This window comes from Peromyscus leucopus, chromosome 5 (genome assembly GCF_004664715.2).
Source record: "Peromyscus leucopus breed LL Stock chromosome 5, UCI_PerLeu_2.1, whole genome shotgun sequence".
Classification (NCBI taxonomy): domain Eukaryota; kingdom Metazoa; phylum Chordata; class Mammalia; order Rodentia; family Cricetidae; genus Peromyscus; species Peromyscus leucopus.
This window is the reverse complement of record NC_051067.1, coordinates 75,927,008-75,953,938: the sequence shown is the minus strand read 5'-3', so window position 1 is coordinate 75,953,938 and position 26,931 is coordinate 75,927,008. Positions and strand designations below refer to the sequence as shown.

At 52.9% G+C, this 26,931-nt stretch overlaps 5 protein-coding genes across 6 annotated transcripts; 4 read left to right on the top strand and 1 right to left on the bottom strand.

Moving 5' to 3' along the window:
• The first annotated feature begins 1,490 nt into the window (after window positions 1–1,490).
• On the top strand, window positions 1,491–4,611 carry Junb (JunB proto-oncogene, AP-1 transcription factor subunit). Its single transcript, XM_028862233.2, has one exon. The coding sequence runs from the start codon at window positions 3,083–3,085 to the stop codon at window positions 4,115–4,117; it is 1,035 nt and encodes a 344-aa protein (XP_028718066.1). The 5' UTR covers window positions 1,491–3,082; the 3' UTR covers window positions 4,118–4,611.
• On the top strand, window positions 4,196–5,423 carry LOC114687635 (translation initiation factor IF-2-like). Its single transcript, XM_028862225.1, has 2 exons — window positions 4,196–4,305; window positions 4,697–5,423. The coding sequence occupies exons 1-2, from the start codon at window positions 4,196–4,198 to the stop codon at window positions 5,421–5,423; spliced, it is 837 nt and encodes a 278-aa protein (XP_028718058.1).
• Window positions 5,424–8,119: 2,696 nt separating this feature from the next.
• Prdx2 (peroxiredoxin 2) lies at window positions 8,120–12,913 on the bottom strand. 2 transcript variants are annotated; one of them, XM_037206051.1, is made up of 7 exons: window positions 12,776–12,882; window positions 12,367–12,552; window positions 12,131–12,235; window positions 11,891–12,044; window positions 11,091–11,213; window positions 10,813–10,943; window positions 8,120–8,434 (listed from the first exon to the last, which is right to left on the bottom strand). In XM_037206051.1, the coding sequence occupies exons 3-7, from the start codon at window positions 12,231–12,233 to the stop codon at window positions 8,349–8,351; spliced, it is 597 nt and encodes a 198-aa protein (XP_037061946.1). In that variant the 5' UTR covers window positions 12,234–12,235; window positions 12,367–12,552; window positions 12,776–12,882; the 3' UTR covers window positions 8,120–8,348. The 2 variants fall into 2 exon arrangements, with proteins under 2 accessions (XP_037061946.1, XP_028718063.1); XM_028862230.2 differs by lacking the exon at window positions 12,367–12,552 and having other exon boundaries at window positions 12,776–12,913.
• Window positions 12,914–12,987: 74 nt separating this feature from the next.
• Window positions 12,988–16,286, top strand: LOC114687636 (thrombospondin type-1 domain-containing protein 8-like). Its single transcript, XM_037206050.1, has 3 exons — window positions 12,988–13,254; window positions 14,582–14,787; window positions 16,191–16,286. Exons 1-2 carry the CDS (start codon window positions 13,107–13,109, stop codon window positions 14,779–14,781), a joined length of 348 nt encoding a protein of 115 aa, XP_037061945.1. The 5' UTR covers window positions 12,988–13,106; the 3' UTR covers window positions 14,782–14,787; window positions 16,191–16,286.
• Window positions 16,205–25,335, top strand: Rnaseh2a (ribonuclease H2 subunit A). Its single transcript, XM_028862229.2, has 8 exons — window positions 16,205–16,616; window positions 16,793–16,864; window positions 16,988–17,114; window positions 17,217–17,304; window positions 22,902–23,039; window positions 23,144–23,231; window positions 24,903–25,026; window positions 25,130–25,335. The coding sequence occupies exons 1-8, from the start codon at window positions 16,490–16,492 to the stop codon at window positions 25,272–25,274; spliced, it is 909 nt and encodes a 302-aa protein (XP_028718062.1). The 5' UTR covers window positions 16,205–16,489; the 3' UTR covers window positions 25,275–25,335.
• Window positions 25,336–26,931: the final 1,596 nt, after the last annotated feature.

Below are 26,931 nucleotides of genomic sequence, written 5' to 3'. Positions count from 1 at the left end.
ACTAACCTGGCCCCATCTGTCTCTCTGGGTGTCTCCCCTTGTCCTGCCTCCTCGCCCCCAGCCACCCACTCTTGTCTTCCCTTTCGACCCTCTTTGGGTAGACCTGGCCTCTCTCCAGGACTTCCCTTTGGCCTAGCCAGCCTCAGCTGTGGCATGGGTGAGTCAGTGTGGCCTCCTGGCCAGTGGGACAGGCAGGTTGGCTTCCCAACATGTTGCCCTCCGTCCTGCCCTGCCCCCAAACGCTGCGGCCAGCACCCCCTCAGGCCAGGCCACATGTCAGCTGCAGTTATTAGCATGGGCAGGAGACACAGGCCTGGCAGCATGCCCGCAGACACAGCGGCTTCTGGAATCTCCCTTGAGACTGTGGTGGGGGAGGGGAGCTGTTCAAGCAAGGGCAAGATGGGAGGGAGCACTTAAGGGTCACAAGGATCCTTCAAAGCCTGGGATGTCCCCAGCGCCTTCTTCGCCAATGCCCCTGCTCTGATGGACTTCCCCTCCCCCTTCACAGATGTTTCCCTTTTGCCTCTCGATTTCCTCCGCTGTCCCACACCAGGTGAGCTGAGTCTACTACTTAACCCTGTCCTTAAGCTTCTCTCTAAAGAAGCCTCCGGTCTTACCAGAGACCGAGCCCGGGAAAAAGGAAGAGGTGGGACTCTCACCCCTTTCTCTGGTGGCCCCCGTACTACTTGGAAGTTCCACCTGTCTATCTGGGAACCTTGCTACTTAAACCCCACCTTGCCCTTCCTGGAGAAGGGGCTGTGAGTTCTTCCATTTTTCTCCCTTTGAGGTTTTCGCCCTCTGACTTGAGTGGAAAGAAGGTCCTCAGATGAGGGAGACGCCTTAGCAAGGGAGGTGACCTCCTTTTAGGTACTCTGTAGTGGAAGGTACCTCACTCACCCCCAAATGAAATGAAAGTAGGAAAGAGGAGTAACCAGACTTCAAAGATATGGGGTGGGTAAAGGGGACCCTAGACCTTCTGGCAGAAGGGAAGGGCACATACCCAGGGGAGGAGGCAGCCCTGTACCAGCCTGCCCAGGCGCCGGGGATGCCTTAAGGCATCGTCCCGCCCCCTCCGCGCCCTGACGGGCCGGGGGCAAAGTCCGACCCAGGCCCGCGGGCAGGCGGGGACCTGCCAAGCTGGGTCCGAGCCGGCCGGGCGGGACAGGACTCAGCCCCAGAGCTGTTCCGCGGGGCTGGGCCAGGCCGCCGGGGGCCCCCCGGGGGTGGCGGTCGAGGCTGGTCCGGACTAGCCGTCCGGGGGCCCGGGCGCGCCCTGGGACCTGGCAGCTACCCTGGGTTCCTGGCTCCTTGTTCTCCGCCCCAAGACTGCACTGGTCCCACCTCTTCCTGTGCCCTAATATGGATGCTGGGGAGAAATTCAGGGGGTTGCCCCGCCCCCAATCCAATTCGGCGGACTCCGGCCTGTTGCCTTGGTGATGAGGCCCCGCTCCCAGGCTGCATCCCCCTCCAGAGGGTCAATGGAACAGTCCTCGGGCTGCCAGGCTTAGTAGTCGCCGGAGGTTGCAGGCTGAACCATTACTAGATGGGGGAGAGCAGACAGTCGTTTGTAGCTGGGCTGTGGCTTCCTGGGGGTCGCTTGCCGGGGTTCCTCTTCCCAGGAGCAGAATTTGGCAGGGCCCAGGGCAGGGCGCACCGTCCTGTAAGATCAGAATGACGAGACAGGGCCGGGCTCTTCCCCCTCGGGGCTGTTGCCACACTTCCTGCCTCGGCTCTCTTTCCCTAGCCTGTTTCTAAGGAAGGGAGTGGGGTTGGGCGACCGCGCCCCAGCTATCCCGCCCCGTCGGCTCCCCAAGAGCTGACAGGGTATCGGGCGAGCCCAGGGTGACTAAGGGAGGGCTTTGGGCTTGGGGTACAGGGTATGCAGGTGCCTAGGGACCACCCACGAGGTACAGCCGCATTCGCAAAGGCCCTTGTCTCTGGGATCCTCCGAGTCATCTTCTCAGGCAGATCTCAGATACCCTACTGTCATTGTCCGCCCTTAAAGCTCGGAAGCTGTGCCCTGACCCTTCTAACTCTCCATCAGGATTCTGCAAGTAGCCAAGTGACCCCAGCCTTTGGTAGACATGTTCCCATCCTCCACCTCTTCCACCTCAGTGTACTGAGGACCCTTGCTCACCTCTGCATATCTACACTGCCCTCCCCACAATCCCTTCTCACTTATAGGAGACTCCTCAGACTCATCTATGTCCTCTAGGACCCCTACTCATTTCCTGCACTCTATGTACCTGAGCCTCGCTGCCTTACTCCTTTCTCCCACCTGTGACAATTCCAGTCCTTCAAGCCCTTCGTACCTGGGACCTCCAGTTAATCCCTGGGTCAAATGTTAACAAATTCTCCCCGATTTGTCCCTTCCCTGCTTGCTGGGGTCTTCTAGTGTATTGTCAGTTCTCAAGCCACAGGTACCCTGGGTCCCTCGAGACTTTTCCGGGTATATCCCGAGGCACCCCTACCTCACCTGCTGAGTACCAAGCTCTCATATTCACCTAGGTGGACTCCCGCAGTCCTAACCCTGTGTGCCTCACTCCCTCAACATCCCTTGGCTTGAATGGCTCCATCTCTGCAGCCCCTCCCCCTGCAGCCGCGCAGAGCCACCCGGCTCGTGGCCGCTGTTTACAAGGACACGCGCTTCCTGACAGTGACGCGAGCCGCCTCCTCCCCTTCCCCACGCTCTAGGAGGGGGCCGCGGGGGCCCGGCTCCCGCGTCGGCCAATCAGGGCGCACTTCCGCAGCTGACAAATTCAGTATAAAAGCTTGGGGCTGGGGCAGCGCGGTGGGGACCTTGAGGGTGGCCGGGCCGGCTTTGGATCCTGCTGGGAGCGGGTAACTGAAGGAAGCGACGCCGACGCCGAGAAAGCGGGCGCACCACGGAGGGAGAGACGAGGTCCGGAAGCCCGGCAGCGCTTTTACGCACAGCTGCCAACTGGCCGCTGCCGACCGTCTCCGGTTCCCGAGGACGCGCGACCGGACACCGGGTCCCGCCGCCGCAGCCGAGGACAGCCCGCCGCTCGCCGCAGCGAGGCCCAGGGCGGCCCTTCAGGGGGACCTCTCCCAGACCGCCCGGATGTGCACGAAAATGGAACAGCCTTTCTATCACGACGACTCATACACAGCGGCGGGATACGGTCGGACCCCTGGCAGTCTGTCTCTCCACGACTACAAACTCCTGAAACCCACCTTGGCGCTCAACCTGACGGATCCCTATCGGGGTCTCAAGGGCCCTGGAGCGCGCGGCCCAGGCCCAGAGGGCAGTGGGGCAGGCAGCTACTTTTCGGGTCAGGGATCAGACACAGGCGCGTCTCTGAAGCTCGCCTCCACGGAACTGGAGCGTTTGATCGTCCCCAACAGCAACGGCGTGATCACGACGACGCCCACGCCTCCGGGACAGTACTTTTACCCCCGTGGGGGCGGCAGCAGTGGAGGCACAGGAGGCGGCGTCACCGAGGAGCAGGAGGGCTTCGCGGACGGCTTTGTCAAAGCCCTGGACGACCTGCACAAGATGAACCACGTGACGCCCCCCAACGTGTCCCTGGGCGCCAGCGGGGGTCCCCAGGCCGGGCCAGGGGGCGTCTACGCTGGTCCAGAGCCGCCTCCCGTCTACACCAACCTCAGCAGTTACTCCCCAGCCTCTGCGCCCTCCGGAGGCGCCGGGGCCGCGGTTGGGACTGGGAGCTCGTACCCGACGGCCACCATCAGCTACCTCCCACATGCACCACCCTTCGCGGGCGGCCACCCGGCGCAGCTGGGCTTGGGTCGCGGCGCCTCCGCCTTCAAAGAGGAACCGCAGACCGTACCGGAGGCACGCAGCCGCGACGCCACGCCGCCGGTGTCCCCCATCAACATGGAAGACCAGGAGCGCATCAAAGTGGAGCGCAAGCGGCTGCGGAACAGGCTGGCGGCCACCAAGTGCCGGAAGCGGAAGCTGGAGCGCATCGCGCGCCTGGAGGACAAGGTGAAGACACTCAAGGCTGAGAACGCGGGGCTGTCGAGCACCGCGGGCCTCCTACGGGAGCAAGTGGCCCAGCTCAAGCAGAAGGTCATGACCCACGTCAGCAACGGCTGCCAGCTGCTGCTCGGGGTCAAAGGACACGCCTTCTGAGCGCCCCCTCCTCCGTACGGACACCCCCAGCCGGGGAGGCTGGGCGCTCGCCCCCCGCCGGGGTGAGGGGGGCAGGCGATGGGCACCCGGCCCGAGGCCCGGGGCGCCGCGGACACACTGGACTCTGGCTCGCCCGCCTGCGCCCAGTCCTTCCACACCTCGACGTTTACATGGCTCCCCCTTCCAGCGTATTTTGTATGTTTTGTTGTTGTTTTTTTTTTCTGGGAAGAGACCGAATTCATATTGAATATAATATATTTGTGTATTTAACAGGGAGGGCGAAGGGGGCTGTCGCGGCGGAGCTGGCCCCGCCGCCTGGTACTCAGCCTGCCGGGACACTAGGGAGGGACCGCCGCCCCCTGCCCTCCCCCTCTGCACAGTACTGTGGAGAAGAAACACGCACTTCGTGTCTAGAGTCTATTTTGAGATGTGTTCGTGTGTGTGTTTGACTTTTTATTGAATCTATTTAAGTAAAAAAAAATTGTCTTTATTAATTTCTGTGGTCTTTTTTCTTCCAAGCCGGGCGGGTGGCGGGAGAAGAACGGGCTGCGGCCAGCCCGTGGAGCTCGCTCCTGTCAGGTATCTTAGGGTCCAGCACGAGCATCCGGACCTCTGGTCCCGAGTCCTGGCCCCCGGCGCGGGGCCGGGGTCGGGGCCGCGGCCGGGAAGAAGCCGCCCGGGACCGAACGCGGACCGTGTAAGCCCCGCCCCGCCCGCCCGCCCCGCGCCGGGGCTTTCCCCGCTGACGCTGCGGAAGCGCTGCCCATATATGGGCCGATTCTGCCCAGTGACGTCAGCGCGGTCTCCGGGCAGATTCCGGGAACCCCCTCCCCCCGCTCTGCCGGGCAGGGCCGCGGCGCCGGGAAGGGGGCCGGGATTTTCCCGGGCAGGCGGCTCTCTGGGCGCGGAAAGCCCCAGGCCCGGGTCCAGGGCGCCCGCGGCGGGAGGGCTGCGCTCCCCTGCGCCCCCCTGCGCCCCGGGAGCCACCCGAGCGGCTTCCAGCGGGCTGGCGCCGGAGCCCCGCCGCGCCCACGCCCCCTCCCTCGGCTCTGACCCCGGAGGAGCCGAACTGCGGCCTCGGTGTCATGCCGACGCCGTCAGGGCAGCTCCCGCCAGGAAGGGCGGCGCCCGCCTGCCGGTGTCCCCTCCCGTGTGCCAGGCCAGAAGCTGTGCTCTGCCAGGTCTGGTCCTGTCCGGGCAGTTGTTTGGGCCGCTGGGCGCCGCCACAGCCTCCGTGCCGGCCGCTCCCCAGCAGCTGAGACAAGTTCAAAGCTGCCGGTGGCTGGTGGGAACTCGCTGGCCTTGAAGCTGGAAGACCCCAGCGTGAAGAAGGAAACGAAACTACTCGGGTGGAACCAAGGAATAATTAAGTAGAGTGGCTGGGCCTCAAGCCAGTCTAGGCTACATAGCAAGGTGGATCTCAGTTCGAGGCCGGCTTGGTCTACAGAGTGAGTTCCAGGACAGCCAGGGATACACAGAGAAACCCTGTCTCATCCCCTACCCTCAACAAAACAAAACAATAACAAAGAACCTGACCCCAACCAAACAAAACCCTCAGAGACAGCTTGGACCACATTACAGATAGAAAGAGAGAAAGAGAAAGACGTGGGGGTGGGGGTGGGGGTGGGGGGAGACGAGATGGATCAGCAGGTAAAGATGCTTGCCGCCAACTGTGAGTACCTTAGTCTGATCCCTGGACCCAGGAAGGAAAAGCACTCACCTTTACATTCACACACATATGCTCTCTCTCTCTCTCTCTCTCTCTCTCTCTCTCTCTCTCTCTCTCTCTCTCTCTCTCTCACACACACACACACACACACACACACACAAATACTTTTTTAAAAAAAGAAAAAAGAAGGGCTGGAGAGATGGCTCAGCAGTTAGGGCATGTACCCCTGCTATTCCAGAGCATGTAAGTTTGCTCCTTTGCACCGCCTTAGGTGGCTCACAAACCCCCAAACACGAGGAGCTCCAAGGGATGCAATGCCCTCTTCTGGCCTTCACGGGCACTGCACTCTCATACACACAAAACCACACATACACACATTTTTTTAGAAGTGAAAGTACCAGCCAATGGTGAGGCTCACCTTTAATACCAACACTCAGGAGGCAGAGGCAGGCAGATCTTTGTGAGTTCAAGGCCAGCCTGGTCTACAGAGTGAGTTCCAGGACAGCCAGGGCTACACAAGGAAACCCTGTCTCAAAATACCAATAAAATAAAATAAAAATGAAAGCAAACATTTGAATATGGTGATGAGAACTAGGAAGGAGTATCAGCTCCAGGTGTGCCTACTGGGCAGGGGAAGCAGGCTGATCTACAGAACCCACTGTTAACCTTGCAGCAGACTTGGCTGCAAACGGGCCCTGAGCACACAGCTTGGGGACAGAGGGAAGGGCCGCACTGGATTGCTCTTTTGGCCAAAGCAAGAGGATCTGAAGAACCCCAAGAGTGCACCTGAAATGGGTGAACTACAGGAGAGGACGACGTCAAGGGCCGCCCAAGCAGGGGCTTTGAGGACACATTGCATTCCGGGGAATAGCCGAGTGTGGGGCTCTGTTGTAGAGTGTGCACATGGCAGGCATTCAAGAGGCCCTCGATTTCATCCCTAGCACGAGTGGAAAAAGAGGGGAAAAAATTCGGGGGGGGGGGGCAGCGATGGTGGCACATGCCTTTTATTCCAGCACTCAGGAGGCAGAGGCAGGTAGATCTATGAGTTTGAGGCCAGCCTGGTCTCCAGAGCGAGTTCCAGAACAATCAGGGCCACACAGAGAAACCCTGCCTTGAAAACAACAATAAAAAAATTCCAGGGGAATGAGTGACTTCCAGAAGTGAATTGACAAACGCAGACACTCAGATATATGTGTAAAATCTCAGCGGAGACTGTAGTTTGAGAACTCTTGTGTCAAAACATAATAAAAACAACCAGATCCTTGTTTTGTGACATGAAAGTGGAACTCAGAACATCGGCTACTGAAGTACGTACAGCTCAGTGGAACCTCTGAAACCACCCGTCTCCCAGTCTACCCCTCCTTACCCCTTGACCTCAGGAAGCAAATACTCCTCCCAGCAACACCCACTGCTGGATCTCAGAACCTTGGTCTCACTCTCTGGCCCTAAATCTTACACGGAAATGGGTCAGAGCCTAGACTTCACATACTTGAACTTACACGATCTGATTTTGGTTTTTATTACCATCCAATGAGGAGACCCAGGGACAACCACAGATGTTAGGTAGCATTTTTATGGCTGATGGCAAGATGTGGGCACTGGTCTACAGAAGCAGGGTCCAGGACAAGTAAATTGCCCACCACTGCTTTGCTTGTTTGAGGAGATGTGTTTATTTTATGCCTGTGTATTTTCTGCCTACACATGTGCATGCCTGGGCTGGAGGACTAGAAGACAGGGTTGGAACTGGAGTTAAGGAATTAAGAAAGGTTGTAAACCATCATGTGGGTGCTGGAAATGGAACCCGGGTCCTCTGCAAGAGCAGCAAGTGCTCTTAACTGCTAAACCATCTCTCCAGCCCTATTATTGGTTGTTTTATATATATATAACATATTATATATATTTTTGGTTGTGAGCCTGGCCTTTAACGGCTGAGCCATCTCTCCAGCCCTGTTTTTTTTTTTTTTTTTTTTTTTTTTTAAAGACAGGTTTCAGAGGTTAAGAACACTGGCTGCTCTTCCAGAGGTCCTGAGTTCAATTCCCAGCAACCACATGGTGGCTCACAACCATCTGTAATGAGATCTGGTGCCCTCTTCTGGCCTGTAGACATACATAGAGGCAGAACACTGTATACATAATAAATAAATCTTTAAAAAAAATAAATAAAGACAGGTTTCAATGTTTCTCCACTCTCAGGCCATGGAGTAATAGAGTACTAAGCAGTGAATGTGGTAATGCCTCCACCTCGTGGTGAAGAGGAGTAATTGCAGTCAGTTGCACAGGCCAGACTGTGAAGACGGGTTGGAGTCGACAGCTAAAAGCACGCCAACACAGCCTTCCACTGTCCCTAATACTTTATTGGTTTCCTATAGACCTGTGCCCAGCTGAGTGGGCTCAGGGCAGGGGTCACTATTCACCAGGTTCCGGGTGGGGAATGAGAAAGCCTTGGCCCAGCTTCCAGCCCCTCCACAGAACGTGGAGGAAGATCTAGCCTTTTCTGGGCCAGCACAGGACATCCAGGTGGGGGCGAGATCCACGAGTTCAGGCTCACTGGTGCAAGCCATCTCAGTTGTGTTTGGAGAAGTATTCCTTGCTGTCATCCACATTGGGCTTGATGGTGTCACTGCCAGGCTTCCAGCCAGCAGGACAGACTAGAAAAACACACAAGGGTGAACACGTGAGGCTCCGCTCCACCAGAGGTCAGGGACAACCCGGCCATGCAAGAGCCTAGGCTGCAGAGACAGGCTGGCAGCTAAGGGCCAGGGTTCCAGGCTGCTCGTGGCCAGAAGCCTTGTCCAGACAGGTTTCCAGTGACATTTTCCCGTTCTATTGTTTTGTCCCCGCCCCCGGCCTTGACCCCATGGCAGCCCTATCTCAGCTGACTACTGGGATCACAGATGCGTATCACCACACTCAGCTGCTAATTCTTTCTTCTTATTTTATCAGCTGAAGTAATGGAGTTTGAGCCCTGGACCTTTCGCAAACCACGCAAGTGTTCTACACCTAGCTGGGGCGCAGTCTTTTTTTTTTTTTTTTTTTTTTTTTTTTTAAAAGAAGGGGACTCTGGCTGGTCTACAACTTTCTCCATAGATCAAGCTGGCCTCAAACGTGCATTGACCCTCCTTCCTCTGCTGCCCTACAGGCATGAACCACCACACTTAGCCCTTTTATTTTAAGTGTCTCACTCTGTAGCCCAGGCTGGCCTCCTGCTTCACCTCCAAAGTGCTGAGATTATAGTTCCGTGTCTCCATGGCCCTCTCCTTCAGCTCACTCACTCTATCAGCCTTACCCTTACTAAGCTTTGTACCTGTGCTCAGTTGTCCCATCCATATGACGAGGTACTGTGACTGGACTGACCGTAAAGCTCAGTGAAAGAGCAGTCTAGTATGTTTGAGGCTTTGATCACTAACTAGTATGCATACACGTCTGCACACGAATCCTAAATGGTCTTGTTTTGTTTTGTTTTGTTTCGAGACAGGGTTTCTCTATGTAGCTTTGTAGCCTGTCCTGGAACTCGCTCTGTAGCCCAGGCTGGCCTCGAACTCACAGAGATCCGCCTGCCTCTGCATCCCGAGTGCTGGGATTAAAGGAGTGCACCACCGCCGCCTGGCTCTAAATGGTCTTATAACAAAAACCTGGTGCCAGATATCGGGGTAAATGCTGAAAGATCAGAGGAAACAAGCCACAGCCATGTCTCACCTCGCCAACTTCTCAGTCGATCCTGTCTCTATGAATCCTCAGACTGAATGCCTAAGTGTACACACACACAACACACACACACACACACACACACACGAACTCACGCACAAACAATTTTTTAAAGTAGGTATGGTACCTTGTGCCTTTAATGCCAGCACTGGGGAGGCAGAGGCTGGCAGATCTCTGAGTTCAAGGCCAGACTGGTCGACATAACTAGCTCCAGGCCAATATGAATATATACTGAGACCTATTCTTAAATATATATATATGGAGGGAGTAACTCTAACCCAGCTAAGATTAACTTGGGACACTTTTCATACCATTTTTTTTCTTTTAAAGATTTATTTATTTATTATGTATACAGTATTCTGCCTGCACATATGACTATAGGCCACAAGAGGGCACCAGATCTCATTACAGATGGTTGTGAGCCACCATGTAGTTCCTGGGAATTGAACTCAGGACCTCTGGAAGAACAGCCATCTCTGAGCCATCTCTCCAGCCCTTTTTTTTTCTTTTTGAGGTAGGTTCTCATGCAGTTTAGGCTGGCCTTGAATTCACTAGGTAGCTAAAGATGACCCTGAAATTCTGCTCTCTCTTCCTTAGCCTCCCAAGTGCTGGGATTACAGGTATACACCTCATGTCCCGTTTGAGTCTGTCACTGGTATTGAACTCAGGGCTTTGTGAATGCCAGGCAAGCACTCTAGCAACTGAGTCAAACTCCCATCTTGAAATCCTGTAGAAAAGCCTGTTAATGCGCTATATATTTTTTATTTTTTACTGTTTCTTTTACCTTTTTGTTTTGTTTTGCTTAAGAAAAGGTCTCATTCTGTATCATAGGCTAGCTTCAATCCTGTCTCAGTCTTCCAAGTGTTAGAGGACAGGCATGACCCAGCACACCTAGCTCAAATACCTTCATAGACCTCCACCAGCTCCCACCTCTCCGCCCTCCTATACCACGTATACTAATCCCTGCCCCATCCTAGACACTCTTGCAGGCAGAGAACTGGATTCTGTATGGGGCTTAAAAAAATTTATATGTTTGTTTTGCCTGTATACATGTTTATCTATGCACTATGTGTGTGCCTGGTGCAGGAGGTGGCCAGAAGAGAGCATGAGATGCCCTGAGACTGAGTTATAGATGGCTATGAGCACATGGGTGCTGGGAATCGAACCCTGGTCCTCTGGAAAAGCAGTAAGTGCTCTAACCACCCCTTCGGCCCTTGTATGGGGCTTTAACGCCCGTCCACAAAGATGCTAGGGCAGACAGGTAATGTCTGGAGCTGGGCAGAGCTGAGGAGGGCCTCCCCATTTGTGAATATTCACTCACCTTCCCCATGCTCATCTGTATACTGGAAGGCCTGGACTAGGCGGAGAGCCTCATCCACAGAGCGTCCCACCGGTAGGTCGTTGACTGTGATCTGACGAAGGACACCCTTGGCATCGATGATAAAAAGGCCCCTGAAGACATGAGGATGTACAGTGAGAAGCTTGGAGGCCCCCACTACCAGGGCCAGGGAAGGAAACACACACACCCCATTAGCCACAGTGGTCCCTTTACCCCTTGAGATGGGGACTCGTGGAGCGGGGCGGAGGTCCCGGCTGTACCTGTAGGCAATGCCCTCATCCGTTTTCAACACGCCGTAACTCTGGGACAAGCTGCGAGTCACATCAGCCAGCAGGGGAATGTTCAGGGGGCCCAAGCCTCCCTCCTTCCGTGGGGTGTTGATCCTGAGGGCGAGAGAGACAGGTTGGGGCCTTAGGATGTCCAGCACAGCAGCGTTCTCCCCCACGGGCCTCCAGGGTGATAAGGGCTGGAGTGGGGGTGCTGGAAGCAAGAGATAAAGATTTAAAACAAGGCTGGGGAGCGCCACCCACCCCACCCTGGTGGGGGCAGAGCAGCTGGGAAGAGAATGGCCCCAGATAGAGCTTCATCTTCAAGTAGCTTCACTTGTGCCTCGGGGCTGCAGTAACTTGCAGCAGAGAAGCACATTCAAGCTCTCATTAGCTAACAGACAGAGCTCAATGGGAGGGCACTTGCCTTGCAACAATGAGACCTTGAACTGACCCTAGTTCTGGAAAAAAAAAAAAAAAAAAACAGGAGGGGGGAGTTCCCACCATCACCTTGTTCTGCTATCAACCCATCACTCTTGAGAACTAGAGTTTCCCGTTTCATGAAATAGGGCAAGGCCGCCTGTCTCCTGAGAACTATGCCACGAAGCAGCTGCAGTTTCCTGTCCCTTCCAACTAGCTGCCAAACGCTAATGACTGTCATCACTGTCAGGGCTTGGGTGTCATCATTTCCATCTTTCTAAGGTGAAGGAGTGGAAGGCACAGCTCAGCCCCTAGTTTGGGCTTTCCTGCATCCTCTCTGCACCCCTCCCCCGCGCGCCCGCGCAGCCCCGTACCACGCCAGGTGGGTGAACTGCGAGTCCACAGACACTCCGAGCACCTCACAGCCCAGCTTTCGGAAGTCCTCGGCATGGCTGCTAAAAGCGATGATCTCCGTGGGGCACACGAAAGTGAAATCCAGCGGGTAGAAAAAGAGGACCACGTACTTCCCTAGGGAAGAGGAGAACGGAATTGAGAAGTTCCAGCCCTTTCACAGGTGGGACCTAGCCCACCTGAGCCCCCCCAGGCAGCTTCACCTCTGTAGTCGGAAAGCTTGACTTCCTTGAAGGCGCCATCCACCACCGCGGTGGCCGTGAAGTCAGGAGCCGGCTTTCCGATGTGCGCGTTGCCGGAGGCCATGACTGAAAGCAGAGATCCACGCAAGGCTGGTCAGTGCAGCAAAAGACCCTTTGTCTTGCTCTCCCAAGGTCACTCTTGGGGCCGAGCCCAGACACTGGATCCGAGAGGTGGAAGCAGCAGCACTCATACTCACCCTCCCAGAACAAGGGCTGCAAGGCCTCAGGAAACCCGGTCCCCAAACAGGGCTCGAGTGATGGGGGTCACCACTGTCACCCGGATTATCGAGTCAGCCCAAGCGCGGGGGAAGGGACGCGAGCCCTTGGTTTCAGAAAGGGATGGCGAGGCCAAGAGCGAGGGGCTGTGAGCTCGGCGATAAGGCCTGCAAGCCAGGGCTCAGGCATTGGTTCTCCACCACCACCCCACCACCCCCCCCCCCCACCCCCACCACCCCGCCACCACCACCCCGCCACCCCCACCACCCACCAGGACAAAGGCGGCCACCATAGAGTATGGAAAACAAAGACCGCCAGCAAAGAGGTCGCGATAGGGCCAGAACCACACCAATGGTTCCTCCCATTCGCGTGCATCCTAGGTTTCCATACCTGCGTGGGCAAGAGCCGGACACGCGGACGACCAGACACGAGAGAACTCAGGGAACAGAGATCTCAGAGCCAAGCGAGCCCTAGGCCCGCGAGCTTTTTATGCGCGGCCCAAACCACACGAAGCAGGGCAGGGGGAGGTGGGCGGGACAGCTCTGCGGTCGGATCCACTGCGCCTGCAGAGGGGGAGCGCGCAGACGAGTTCACGCGCTTGCACAAGGGGTGGGTGGGGTGGGGTGCCCGGGTGCCCTTGCGGAGGCCGGGATTGTCTGTGCTGTGGGCTCCGCGCGGGCCTGGGCCCCCGGAGTGCGTTGAGGTCGGTTGGAGTCCGGGCATGGCCCGGAGCCGGCTGGCTCTGTTGCTGCCTCCTCTACTGCTCCTGGGTCTGGTGTCCCCCACTCAGATCAGCCCCGAGTACCAGTATTTTGGCCAGGAGGGCGAAGGCGACACCTGGGAGCTGCTGAGGCAGCAGCGAGAAAAGGGTAAATTAGCCGGTGGCGGGAGTGGAGTTTTAAAAAGGTCCCCCCAAAAGCCTTCCTTGGCCAGCAGGCTACAAACAGACCCTCCTGCGCTGACTGCCCAGTTCAGCACAGGCCATGCCCTCAGGGACTGGCCACTTTTCTCTGAGTGTGTTGGTTTCTTATCTGTGAGTTGTTTTGTTTCGTTTCGTTTTACTGAAGTCTTTGCTCTGCAGCTTCTTTGGTCATCTGCTAATTGTAATAGACGCTTATATTCAGCACTGTTCAGGAGTTGGGCACTAGGAGACGAAAACAACCGATAAACATAGTACTAGGAAGGGTGGAGCCAGAGAAGGAAACTGGCCAGTCAGCTTGAGCAGTCAGCAGTAGTGAAGGTGGTGAAGGTGACGGTCACCAACATAGCCCGAGTGACTAGCAGAGGCAAAACTGCCAAGATTGGGTGGCAGTGTCCCAGGAAGAGCGAAAAGGCCTAAGCGGAGGATGGGGAGAGCTGGGTGCTAGTTGGCAGAGATCTGCTGAGGAGGGAGGGGTGTGAGGCCCCAGCCTTCGTGAGGTCTCTTAGATGAGGAAGTTCTGACAAGGGTTGGTGGAGCGCTGGCCCAGCATGCATGAAGCCCCTTCCCCAAAGCTGCATGATCCATGCACCGCGGCAGTCCACACCTGCAGTCTAGCATTTGAGAGCTGGGGTCGGGAGATCTGAAGTTCGAGTCGTCTTTGGCTACCAAAGGAATTGGAAGCCAGCTTGGAGTACATGAGAGTCTAGTTTTATTTTGTTTTTTTTAAAAGCAAGGAAGGAAAAGAGAAGAGTCCTGTAAAGGTGTAGGTTGGGGTTGATAGAGCACTTGACCAGAGTGTGTGAGGCCCCAGGTTAAATCTTATCTTTAGCACTATACTGAAAAACACAACAAAAAACAACGTTGTAGCTGCTCCTGAGCATAAAAATTACTTTGTTGCTACAAGGTAGCGCAGCACCAGGGGCTTTAAGTGTTTGTCTTACGGTCTCTCAGCCCCAACAGTCAGGCCGGGGTGGGCCTGCTGCGTTGTCCCTTAGGACAAGAGTCAACTTTGGATGTCAGGTGTGAAGGACAGAGCGTCCATACTCCCAGCTGAGCAGGCTGGCATGGATTGGAGGTGTCAGTTTGCAGCTGTGGCCTGCTCACACGTGTGTGTCAGCTTGGCAGGGTGGATTGCTCTCTCTAGTCACCACCATACAGAGGCAGGAAGGTCCTCAAACAGCAGGTGTTCCTTATCTTTGTCCCTTCCTGGACAAGTCCCCTGTATGGGGGTTAACTTCCCCAACTGGGTTTTCATGTCCACTCTCCATCTGCAGTAGTGGAAGACTCAGTCCTAGGCCCGTGGGGAAAGTGGCGTTGTTTCTGCGATCTGGGCAAACAGGAACGCAGCCGTCAGGTGCTGGGCACAGCACCGGTCCCTGTGTTCATGGACCGGGAGAACCTGATCCAGCTGAGGCCCTGCCGGCAACGAGACTGCTCATCTTGCAAACCGGTGGACTGCGACTGGCGGGCCTGAGCAGAGGTGAGCCGCAGAGGGGGCATAGGAGAGCCGGCCAGTGAGGACTGGCTGCCAGACCCGGGGGGAGGCCGGGAGGCAAGATGTGAGGTAGTGGCTGACAGGTGGTGAGTACTTGGGCCCAAAGTCTGCGGCTTTAGGCTGGTGGGGGAGCAGGCAGCTGACTTTGGACCCAGGAGCCTTTTTGAAAGCCAGGGAGAAAGCAGGAAATGTTGGTGGGAGTGAGCCCTGTTGGTGGTGCACACCTGTGATTCAGGTGCTCGTGACAGAGGCAGGAGGGTCAAGAGTTCAAGGTCAGCCTTGGCTACATGGCAAGGTCAGGCCATTTCAGGCTACGTGAAGCCCTGTCTTCAAAACAAAAGAAGAAAAGGAAAAGGCTGAAGAGGAGATGGTGGCCCCGGAGAGGCACGTGATAGAGGAACCGGGACTCAAAGGATGGACCGGGACTTTGATGAGAAACAAGATTCCACACAAAAGGACAGAGTCCCGTTGATGAAGAGAACAGTAGAGGAGTGTGGTTGGAGTAGCAGAGGGGTCTGGGAGATATGGGGTTCCCAAGATAGTGGAGAGCAGGAGAAGGGAGGAGGGATAGGAAAGGAATCGAGAAAGAAGGCCGCATGGTTTGTGCAGACCCTCACTGGGAATCTGCTGGGGCCCGGAATCTGTGATGGAGGTGGAGAAGACTTTGCTTCAATAAGATGGTATGATGGAGCAGGTCCTGGAGTCAGCAGGGTCTCTGAGAGCTATTGACAGAGGGGTTTGGAGAAATCTGAGTCAGAAGGCCTGAGCCCTGTTGAATCTGGGACACTTAGGACTAGGAGCATAGAGTATGTGGAGAATGTGGAGTGTGTTGGCACTGGGGAGGCAGAGGCAGATGTAGCCTCTGTCAGTTCAAGGCCAATTTATGTAGTGAGTTCTAGGCCAGCCAGGGAGTCACAGTGAATTGCTGGGGGGCGGGGAGGGGGGGGATTGTGGAGACCCAGATGTCAAACCTGGATGGCAGGTGGGAGGACCAGGACCCAGTGAGACCAAGCCTCCCAGAGTGCAATGATATTTGATCTTTTGTTATTTTGTTCTTTTCGTTTTTCAAGACAGGGTTTCTCTGTGTAGCCCTGGCTGTCCTGGAACTCAGGCTGTAGACCAGGCTGACTCTGCCTCCCGAATGCTGGGATGAAAGGCGTGCTCCACCGCCGCCCGGCTGATATTTGATCTATTAAGTCTCAAGAAAGGTCAGTTGAGTGTAGGCTGGTAACCCCACTTAGGAGTAGAAGGTCATCCTAGCCCACGTAGTGACTTCGAGGGAGGCATTCCGGGCTTTATCAGAAATTGTCTCAAGCAAACAAACAAAAAACAGTCAACTGAACTGAAACTGCATCTTAATTTTCTCTTTATTTCTCTTTACACACCAGTCACTGAGGGCCTGGCTCCAGCAGCAACAGAGCGGAGTTTGCCAAGTGACCCCGCCTACCCTGGACTGCAAACCACGCCCTTAGCGGTAGCTCTCCAAGACTACAATTCCCAGAAGAGAGTACGGCAGCGGCGACAGCGTCGCGTGCGTAAACAACCACGCCGGCCGGTGCGTCGGGGGCGGGTCCTGCGCGCCGATTGGTCGGCATCGAGAGCGGCAACCGTACTCGCGGAAAACGCAGCGCTGGGACCTGCGCCTTCAGTATTATTTTCTACAGCTGTTGGCTGTGGCTGAGGCGGCATGGATCTCAGCGAGCTGGAGAGGGACAATACGGGCCGCTGTCGCCTGAGCTCTCCTGTACCCGCCGTGTGCCTCAAGGACCCGTGTGCCCTGGGCGTGGATGAAGCGGGCCGGGGCCCGGTGCTTGGTGCGCCCCCAGGGGTGTAGGTTGCAGGGGAATGGGAGTGGGGATTATGCACGGCCTTGGGACCCGGGAATGATGCGGGATGCCCTTGGGCCGTGGTGGTGATGGAACAAGGCAGACGGCTTTTAGATGTTCACTGGTTGGAACGCTGCTCTCAGAAATCTGACTTCCCTCCCAAGGCCCCATGGTCTACGCCATCTGTTACTGCCCCCTGTCCCGCCTGTCAGATCTGGAGGCTCTGAAGGTGGCAGGTAAGCTGGGCTGAATGTCTACACTCGGGGTTCCGGGGTCTGTGCAGGAGAGCAGGTGAGATGGAGGGGGGTTCAGGAACCGAAAGAACCAGCGAGCTGCTCCCCCTTTAACTTTCTTCGCAGACTCAAAGACCTTGACGGAGAACGAGCGGGAGAGGCTCTTTGCGAAAATGGAGGAGGACGGAGACTTTGTGGGTTGGGCTTTGGACATTCTGTCTCCAAACCTGATCTCTACCAGCATGCTTGGGCGGTGAGGGGCCCCTTCGTGGCCCGGTGGTGGGGAGCAACCAACACAGGTTGGCTGGGTTATGCATCTGGGATGGTGTTGACTAAGCTCTGTCCCTAACCACAGGGTCAAGTACAACCTCAACTCCCTGTCCCATGATACAGCTGCGGGGCTGATACAGTATGCGCTGGATCAAGGTGTGAAAGTCACCCAGGTGAGCTGTTGGGTCACAACCCTTTGGTCACCGTCTGATTAAAGGGGCTTTAAAAAAAATTGAAGCTGGGGATGTAGTTCAGTTGGTAGATTGTTTGCCTAGTGTACATGAAGTCCTGGGCTTCTATCCCAACCTTGCATAAAGCCAGGGTAGTAGCACTTAGGATGTGGAGGCAAGAGTGAGTTGATGTCAGCCCGGACCACCTGGAACTGTGGTTTTTTTTTTTTTTTTTTCCCTTTGTTTTAATAATGCTGGATGTAGTGGAGGAAGGAGAATTGTGACTTCAGCTTAGATTTCAGGGCATATATAGAGACCTCATGGACGGGCATATAGGAACCTCATGTGACTCGGGCATATATGGAGACCCTCCGTGTGACTACATGGAGTCGTGTGACTCAGGGCATATATAGAGACCCTCCGTGTGACTCAGGGCATATATAGAGACCTTCCAGTTGACTCAGGGCATATATAGAGACCCTCCATGTGACTCAGGGCATATATGGAGACCCTCCATGTGACTCAGGGCATATATGGAGACCCTCCATGTGACTCGGGGCATATATGGAGACCCTCCATGTGACTCGGGGCATATATGGAGACCCTCCATGTGACTCGGGGCATATATGGAGACCCTCCATGTGACTCGGGGCATATATGGAGACCCTCCATGTGACTCGGGGCATATATGGAGACCCTCCGTGACTTAGTTGCTAAGTGCCTGTTGCAAAAGCGTGAGTATGAAGGCCATGGTGCACACCTTTCATCCCAGAACTAGGGAGGCAGAGACAGGCAGATCTTTTGAGTCCCAGGATAGCCATTGAAAGTGAGACCCTGTCTAAAACAAGTGTAAGGACCTTGCTTTGGATCCGTAGCACCCAGTGTAAAGCCAGGCACAGTGACACAAACCTGTCATCCCAATGCTGGGATGAGGGAAGATCTTGTGGTCTTGCCAGCTAGCCAATCAAGATCTAGGTTTAGTGAGAGACTCTGCCTCAAAATAAATAAGTAAAATAAATCAATTAAACAAATAAATAAAAAAATATGTACATGTACATTCAAAAGTCACCCTATAGCCAGGCTACAGTAAACAGCCTGGGTGGTGGTACACACCGTTAGTCCCTGCACTCGGGAGGCAGAGGCAGGGGGATCTCTGTGAGTTCAAGGCTAGCCTGGTCTACAGAGGGAGTTCCAGGACAGCTAGGGCTACATAGAAAAACTCTGTGTGGGTGGGGTGGGGTGGGGGAAATTGGGCTAGAGAGTCTATAGCTTTGGTTGCTCTTTCAGAGGACCTGAGTTGGATTCCCAGCACCCACATGGTGGCTCAGAATAGTCTAACTCCAGTTCCAGGGCATTCCATGACTTCTGGCCTCCTCAATCAAGCAGTACACCCATACACATAAAAAATCTTTTATTTTTATTTTTTATTTATTTTTTTATTTTATGTGCATTGGTATTTTGCCATGGGTGTCAGGACCCCTGGAACTGGAGTCACAGATAGTTGTGAACTGCCATATGGGAGCTGGGAATTGAACCCAGGTCCTTTGGAAGAGTAGTCAGTACTCTTAACCACACTGAGCCATCTCTCCAGCCTTAACACATAAAATTTTTTAAAAGAAGCCGGGCGGTGGTGGCACACACCTGTAATCCCAGCACTCAGGAGGCAGAGGCAGACGGATCTCTGTGAGTTCAAGGCCAGCCTGGGCTACTAAGTGAGTCCCAGGAAAGGCACAAAGCTACACAGAGAAACACTGTCTCGAAAAACAAAAAAAAAAAAAAAAAAAAAAGAAAAAACAACAACAAAAAAAATTTTAAAAGAAGTTAAAGTACATGTTGGTTATTTAAAAAAAAAAAAAAAAAAAAAAGATGTGTTAGGGGCTGTTGGGATGGCTTAGTAAGGAGGCACTTGTCTGTCTGTCAGTCTTACCTGAGTTTGGTCCTTCCACAGGGTAGGAGGAGACCTGGTTCCCAAAGTGATTCTGGCAGTTCATACCCTCCAACATAATGTCAAACAATTAATTTTAAGGGATGGAGAGATGACTCTGGTTAAGAGCATTGATTATTCTTCCAGAGGAACTGAGTTCAAGTCCCAGCAACACATGGTGGCTCACAACCATCTGTAATGGGATTAGATTCCTTATTCTGGTGTATATATAAAATATATGAATAAATAAATCTTTAAAAATTTAATTTTAAAATATTTATTCATATATGGGTGTTTTGCCTACATGCATGTCTGTGCATTACATGAGTGCATGGTGCCCACAGAGGCCAGAAGGAGGTGTGGGATCCCCTGGAACAGGAAACAGTTGTGAGCCACTATCTGGGCGCTTGGAACTAAAGCTGGGTCATCTGGAAGAGAGCTCTTAACTTCTGAGCCATTTCTCTAGCCCTATTAAAATCATAAAATAATATATATATTTTTTAAATCAGTGGAATATGTCCTGGCTTTGTAGCTCATACCTTTAATCCCAGGAATTTTTTGTTTGTTTGTTTTTGTTGGTTTTGTTTTTGAGAAAGGGTCTAACTGTATATTTCTGGCTGGCCTTGAACTTGCAGAGATCCACCTACCTCTGCCTCCCGAGTGCTGGGACTAAAGGTGTGTGCCACCACCCCGGCTGTATACTGTAGCCTGGCTATAGGGTGACTTTTGAAGAGCAACTGAGGAAAAAGCCCTGACTATGACCTCTGGCTTCCACTTGAATGTACACACACCCATCACCTGGCACACTGATGCACATGCATACATTAATGCACATACATACACCAATGCACATGCATACACCAGTGCATATGCTTACACCAATATACATGCTTACACCAATGCACATACATACACCAATGCACATGCTTACACCAATGCACATGCTTATACCAATGCACATGCTTACACCAATACACATGCTTACACCAATGCACATGCATATACCAATGCACATGCATACACCAATGCACATGCATACGCTAATGCACATGCCTACACCAATGCACATGCTTACACAAGATGGATGGTACTGTAAGGAGGGTCAGCAGTAGAGGATGTACCTAGCATGCTCAAGGACCTAAGTTACTCTCCAGCATCAAGGGGGCTCAGCAGATAAGAACACCTGGCAATCTGAGGTCAATCCATATGATGGAGAACTGGCTTCTTCAGTGTCCTCTGACTTCGGCAGCCTGGCATGTGTGTGTACACACACACACACACACACTACAAAAAGTGAATAAGATTTCCTTCAGGGAAAGTTTAGTTGGCAAATTCTTCATTAGAACCAGATTTTATTTTGATTATTCCTGCCCTAAGTGTATGCCCCACCTCCCTCTCCTGCATCTCCAGTATCCAGAGTGGTCCCGCAGTCCCGCCCTATGTCATGGAGCACCCCACATGGGGGTCCCATCCATTTCTCACTGGTCTCACCATTAGCTGACCCTCTTTGCTCTGCTTTCCACAAAGCAGACAGTCCCAGTAAAATGTAATTTTTTTTAATTTAATGAACTTAAAAAGTTATTTTATGTGTATGGCTGTTTTGCATGTATGTGTGTGTGTATGTGTGTATATCACATGCATGGATGGTGATATACACACACACATAGAGATCGGAAGGCATCAGAACTCCTGCAAGTGGCGTTACAGTTTCGAGCCACTCTGTGGGTTCTGGAACTGAACCCAGGTCTCTGAGAGCAGCCAGTGCTCTTGCCTGCCGAGCCCTCTCCAGCCCTGTTTGTTTTTGAGGGAATCCCATACCACAGCAGCTATCCCCTGAACTCCTGTTCTCTGCCTCTGTCTTCCGAGTGCTGGGATGACAGGCCTCTGCCACCAAAGCTAGGAATGTAGTCCTGGGGCTGGAACGTAGGCTTTGAGTATGCTAGGCAAACACTCCCTACTGAGCCCTATCCCAGCTCCAATGCGAGGGTTCTGGTGTAGGGGTTCATTGCCTCCTCCTCAGCCCCCAGTGTGACAGTGAGCAGGAGCGCTCAGCCTGTAGCATGATCAGGGAAAGCACAGCTTGCTGAGGCCCGTGGTTCTCAAACTGGGTCACAACATCTTTGAGGGGTCATATCAGGTATCCTGCATGTCAAATACTTACATTATGATTCATAACAGTAGCAAAGTTACAATTACAAAGTAGCAGCAAAATAATTTTATAGTTGGGGTCACCACAGCATAAGGAACCGTATTAAAAGAAGGTTGAGGCCAATGTTTTGGGCAGTGTTGTGGGTGGGCCGGAGAGAACTGTTTGCATATTAAGAGGCAGTCTACCATGGATCTGTACTTAACCCTGATAGAGTCATTTTTTTTTTTTTTTTTTTTTTTTTTAAATTGTGGGTCTGGAGAGATGGCTCAACAGTTAAGAGCACTCGTTGCTCTTATACAAGATCTGTGTTCAATTCTCAGCACCCAGATGGTGGCTCAAAACTGTAACTCTGGTTCCAAGGGATCTAACACCCTCTTCTGGCCTCTGCAGGCACCAAGCATGCAAATGATACACAGACATACATGTAGACAAAATACCTATACATATACAGTAAAAATATTTTAAATATATATTATGCAACATAGGGAAGCACCTGCCTTTAATCCAAGGCAGGCTGATGTCTAAGTTTGAAGGTAGGGTGTCCTGCATAATGAGGTGCAGACCAGCCAGGGCTACAGAGTGAGACCCTGTCCCAAAAACAAATAACCCAAAACATTTGTGGTGTGTGCGTGAGTGCAGACACATGCATGTCATGGCATGCATGGGAGGCAGGGCAGTCGCAGAGTCAGTTTCTCTTGTTACCTTGAGGGGGCTGAGGCTCTAAGATCAGAATGGAGTGCAAGCACCTGTGCCTGCTAAGCTGGTTCTGTGGCCCCTGCATTTTTTTTTTTAGATTTATTTATTTATTATGTATACAGAAGAGGGCGCCAGATCTCATTACAGGTGGTTGTGAGCCACCATGTGGTTGCTGGGAATTGAACTCAGGACCTCTGGAAGAGCAGTCAGTGCTCTTAACCTCTGAGCCATCTCTCCAGCCCCATTTTTTTTTTTTTAAGATTTACTTTATTTTGCATGCTATGTTCTGCCTGCATGTATGTCTGCAGGCCAGAAGAGGGCACCAGATCTCATTACAGATGGTTGTGAGCCACCATGTGGTTGCTGGGAATTGAACTCAGAACCTTTGGAAGAGCAGCCAGTGCTCTTAACCTCTGAGCCATCTCTTCAGCCCCAGCCCCCTGCATTTTATAGTAAGAAACCTGGGGCCTGGAGAGATGGCTCAGCAGTTAACGAGAACCGTTTGCTCCTCCAGAGGATCCAGTTTCAGTTTCCAGCACCTGAATGGGGGCTTACAACTGTCTGTGACTCCAGTTCCAGGGGATCCAACCTCTTCTGGCCTCTTCAGGCACCAGGCACACATGTGGTTCACAGACATACATGCAGACAAAATACCCGTACACATAAGATTAATCAGTATCGGGCTGGTAGCTTAGTGGCAGGGTTTGTGTAGCGTGTGTGAGACCCTGGGTTCAGTCTTCAGTAGAGTAGGAGACTACATGTTTCATAGTTCTTTATCCTGCTGTTTGTTAAATGGCTACGTTTCTTCCCCGTGTTTCTATCCCATGGCAGGTGTTTGTGGACACTGTGGGCATGCCAGAGACGTACCAGGCTCGGCTGCAGCAGCGCTTTCCAGGGGTGGAGGTAACAGTCAAGGCCAAAGCAGACTCCCTGTTCCCCGTGGTCAGTGCGGCCAGCATCTTTGCCAAGGTTAGCGTCCTGCTGTCCAGGGTCCATTCCCAGCATCTCCCTTGTGTAGAGACAGGCAAGATTCTCCTGAGGAAGGAGACACTAACCTACTGTCTTGCCTGCAGGTGGCTAGAGACCAGGCTGTGAAGAGCTGGCAGTTTGTGGAGAGTGTACAGGATCTGGACTCTGATTATGGCTCAGGCTATCCCAATGGTGAGCTGAGGGTGTTCTTGTCATTAAGTCCGTGTCCTGTCCTGTCCCCCCCCCCAATCCTCCCTCCCGTCCCCACTCCCCACCCCAGAGCTGAGGACTGAACCCAGGGCCTTGGCTTGCTAGGCAAACTCTCTACCACTGAGCTAAATCCCCAACCCATCATTGAGTTTTAAAAAGTCTTTTATAGCACTCTGGAGGCAGAGGCAGGAGGATCTCTGTGAGTTTGAGGTCATCCTGGTCTACAGAGCGAGCTCCACAATAACTAAGGCTGTGTGGAGACCTGTCTCAAAAGACAAAACAAAATTCTATTTGATATGTGTGGGTGTTTTGCCAGCATGTATGTCTGAGCACCGTGTGCATGTCTGGTGCCTGCAAAGCACATGGTACACATATGTAAAATAAAAGGAAATATTTTCAAAAAACAAAATGAGGTCTAGAGAGATGGATCAGTGGCTAAGAGCACATGCTGCTCTTGCAGAGGACCAGAGTTCAGTTCCCAGCATCCACATAAAGCAGCTCACAACTGCCTGTGACTCCAGCGGAGCCAATGGCCTCCAGGGACACCTGCACTCATACACACAGAGACACACATATGCATACATTTTAAAATAAATACTTAAAAACCAGAAGGAAGAAAAAATTTAAAACGAGGCAGTGGGGCTGAGATGGCTAGAAGGTTAAGAGCACTGGCTGCTCTTCCGGAGGTCCTGAGTTCAATTCCCAGCAACCACATGGTGGCTCACAACCACCTGTGATGAGATCTGGCGCCCTCTTCTGGCATGCAGGGATACATGCTGTATACATAATCAATCAATCAATCTTAAAAAAAAAAAAAAAAAAACCGAGGCAGTAGCAGCGTGCACCTTTAATCCCAGCACTCGGGAGGCAGAGGCAGGCGGATCTCTGTGAGTTGATGGCCAGCCTGGTCTACAGAGTGAGTTCCAGGACAGTTAGGTCTACACAGAGAAACCCTGTCTTAAAAAAACAAATGGAACAAGTGTGGGCCATAGATTCATTTCATACTCTTTCCATACTGAGACTCCAGTTTCCTTCATTGTGGAAAGGAATGTATGCACACACTTGCTCCCCCACACACGTGGGTAGACTTAGGCTGATGTGAGGATTCAGCGACTTGAGGCTGGTTATACATCTCAGTGGTAGAATATGTGCCCATCATGCACAAGACCTTGAGTTCCACCCCACCACAAAATTAAGAAAAGAAAAGAAAGTGTTAAGCCAGGCACAATAGTTCCCCCTTATCATGGAAGCAGGGGTGGGAGAGTCACAAGTTCGGGACTAACCTGGACATTTGCCCCAAACGAAAAATCAATTTGATGACTGTTATCCTTGTGGTTTAGGGAGTTGTCTCAGAAATACTCCCAAAATTTAGCACTAGGGAGACACAGAATGGGAGTTTGGGGACAGACCATACCTGCCTGTGCCAAGGACCTGGAACAGAAAGGCACTTCAGATACAGGGGGTGTCTTGGTGTTCAAAAAGCCAAAGACATATACCCTTAACCCCAGCACTCTGGAGGCAGAGGCAGGCGGGTGGCCAGCCTGGTCTACAGAGTGAAACTGTCTCCACAAGGAAGTAAGGAAGCTGAGGGTGAAGGTGGCATGTGGCTATCGCCTGCCACTCAGGTGCTGCGGTCATTACTTCTCTCTCTAGACCCCAAAACGAAAGCCTGGCTGAGGAAACACGTGGACCCTGTGTTTGGCTTCCCGCAGTTTGTTCGGTTCAGCTGGAGCACAGCCCAGGCCATCCTGGAGAAGGAGGCCGAACGTGTCACGTGGTTCGTGTCCCCAGCCTGCTGAGGAGGCAGAGGAGAGGGAGGGCGGCCCTGGTTTGTCTCCCAGTCCCATGGCAGGTGGCCAGTGTCGTTCCTTCCCCCACAGGGAGGACTCAGCAGCGGAGGAGGATCCTGAGCGACCTGGAACGATCACCTCCTACTTCCTCAGCCAGGGCCCTCAGACCTGCCGCCCACAGGTCCCCCACAGATACTTCCAGGAGCGAGGCCTGGAGGCAGCCAACAGCCTCTAGAAGCAAACGTGTGAACCTGCCGCCTCTTACTCAGGAATTAAAGCTGTTCAGGAGAAGTCGATGGTGTGCTCTGTGACCAAGGTCTGATAGGAGTGTCCTTATAGCAGCCGCTATTCGTCCTCAAAGAGTAGGCCTCTCTAGATTGGTGCAGTCTGCTAATTCGTCCTCAAAGAGTAGGCCTCTCTAGATTGGTGCCGTCTGCTAATTCGTCCTCAAACAGTAGGCCTCTCTAGATTGATGTAGCCTGCTCATTTTTTTAAAGTGTCTCTGTGTAGCCCTAGTTTTCTGGAAGTCACCATGTAGACCAGGTTGGCCTTGAACTCACAGTGACCCTCCTGCCTCTGCTCCTAAGTGCCAAGATTAAAGGCCTGTACCACCAGGCCCACCTTTTTTTTTAATTTTGAAATTATTTTGTGTATGTATGTTTGTCTTTGTGTGAGTGTACAAACACGTGAGTATGCACACTTGAGTGTAGGTGTGCTTGAAGTCCACAGGCTTCAAATTCCCCTAGAGCTGGAGACAGTTACAGCCTAGTCTGTGTGAGTGCTGGGATTTGAATTTACTAGGTGCTCTTAACCACTTTTCCAGCCCACATCTTTTTTTTTTTTTTTTTTTTTTTTTTTTTTTTTTTTTATTTTGAGACCATCTCTACATAGCCCTGGCTGTCCTGTAACTTACTATATAGACCAGGCTATCCTTGAACTCACAGAGATCCACCTGCTCCTGCCTCTGAAGTGCTGAGATTAAAGGTGTGCCCTAACATGCTTGGTCCCATTTTAAAGTTTTTGTCTTGTTTTTCAAGACAAGATTTCTCTGTGTAACCCAGGCTGTCCTGGAACTCAATTTGTAGACCAGGCTGGCCTCAAACTCAGGTCTACCTCTCTTGTCTCCTGAGTGATGGAATTAAAGGTGTTGCTAGGTAGTGGTGGCACGTGCCTTTAATCCCAGCACTCGAGTGGATATCTGAGTTCGAGGCCAGTCTGGTCTACAGAGCGAGCTCCGGGACAGCCAGGGATACACCCAGGAGAAACCCTATGGAGGGAAAAAAATTATATATATATGAGTTTTGCATTTTTGTCTCTGCACCGCATGCAATGCTCAGTGAAGCCAGAAGAGGGCACCAGATCACCTGCAACTGGAGTTAGGTGGTTTTGAGCCACCTTGTGGGTATTGGGAATGAGGTCCTCTGCAAGAGCGTCAGCACTGTAACTGCAGAGCCATCTCTCTAGTCCTCTTCTTTCCCATGATCTTTTGTGTTGTTGTGGTGGTGCCTGCCTTTAATCCCAGCATTTGGGAGTCAGGTAGGTGGATCTCTGAGTTCGAGGCCAGCCGGGTCTACATAGTTCCAGGTCAGACAAGGCTACATAATGAGATGCCGATTCAAAGCCAAAAATTATTTCATTACATTTATTTATTTGTTTATTTATTTGGGGGAAAGGGACACGAGTGCCACCGCAAATGTGGAGGTCAGAGGACAACTTGCAGGAGCTGGTTCTTTTACTGTGTGAGTTCTGGGGATAGATGTAGGTCATCAGAGTTGGCCTGCTGTGCCATTTTCCTGGTCTCTGTCTCCTTTCCTTCCTCTCTCCTTCCTCTTCCCCTCTGAGGTGATTACTTTTTGGCAGTTCTTCCCAACTACTTCCCCAGGCAGCAGCCA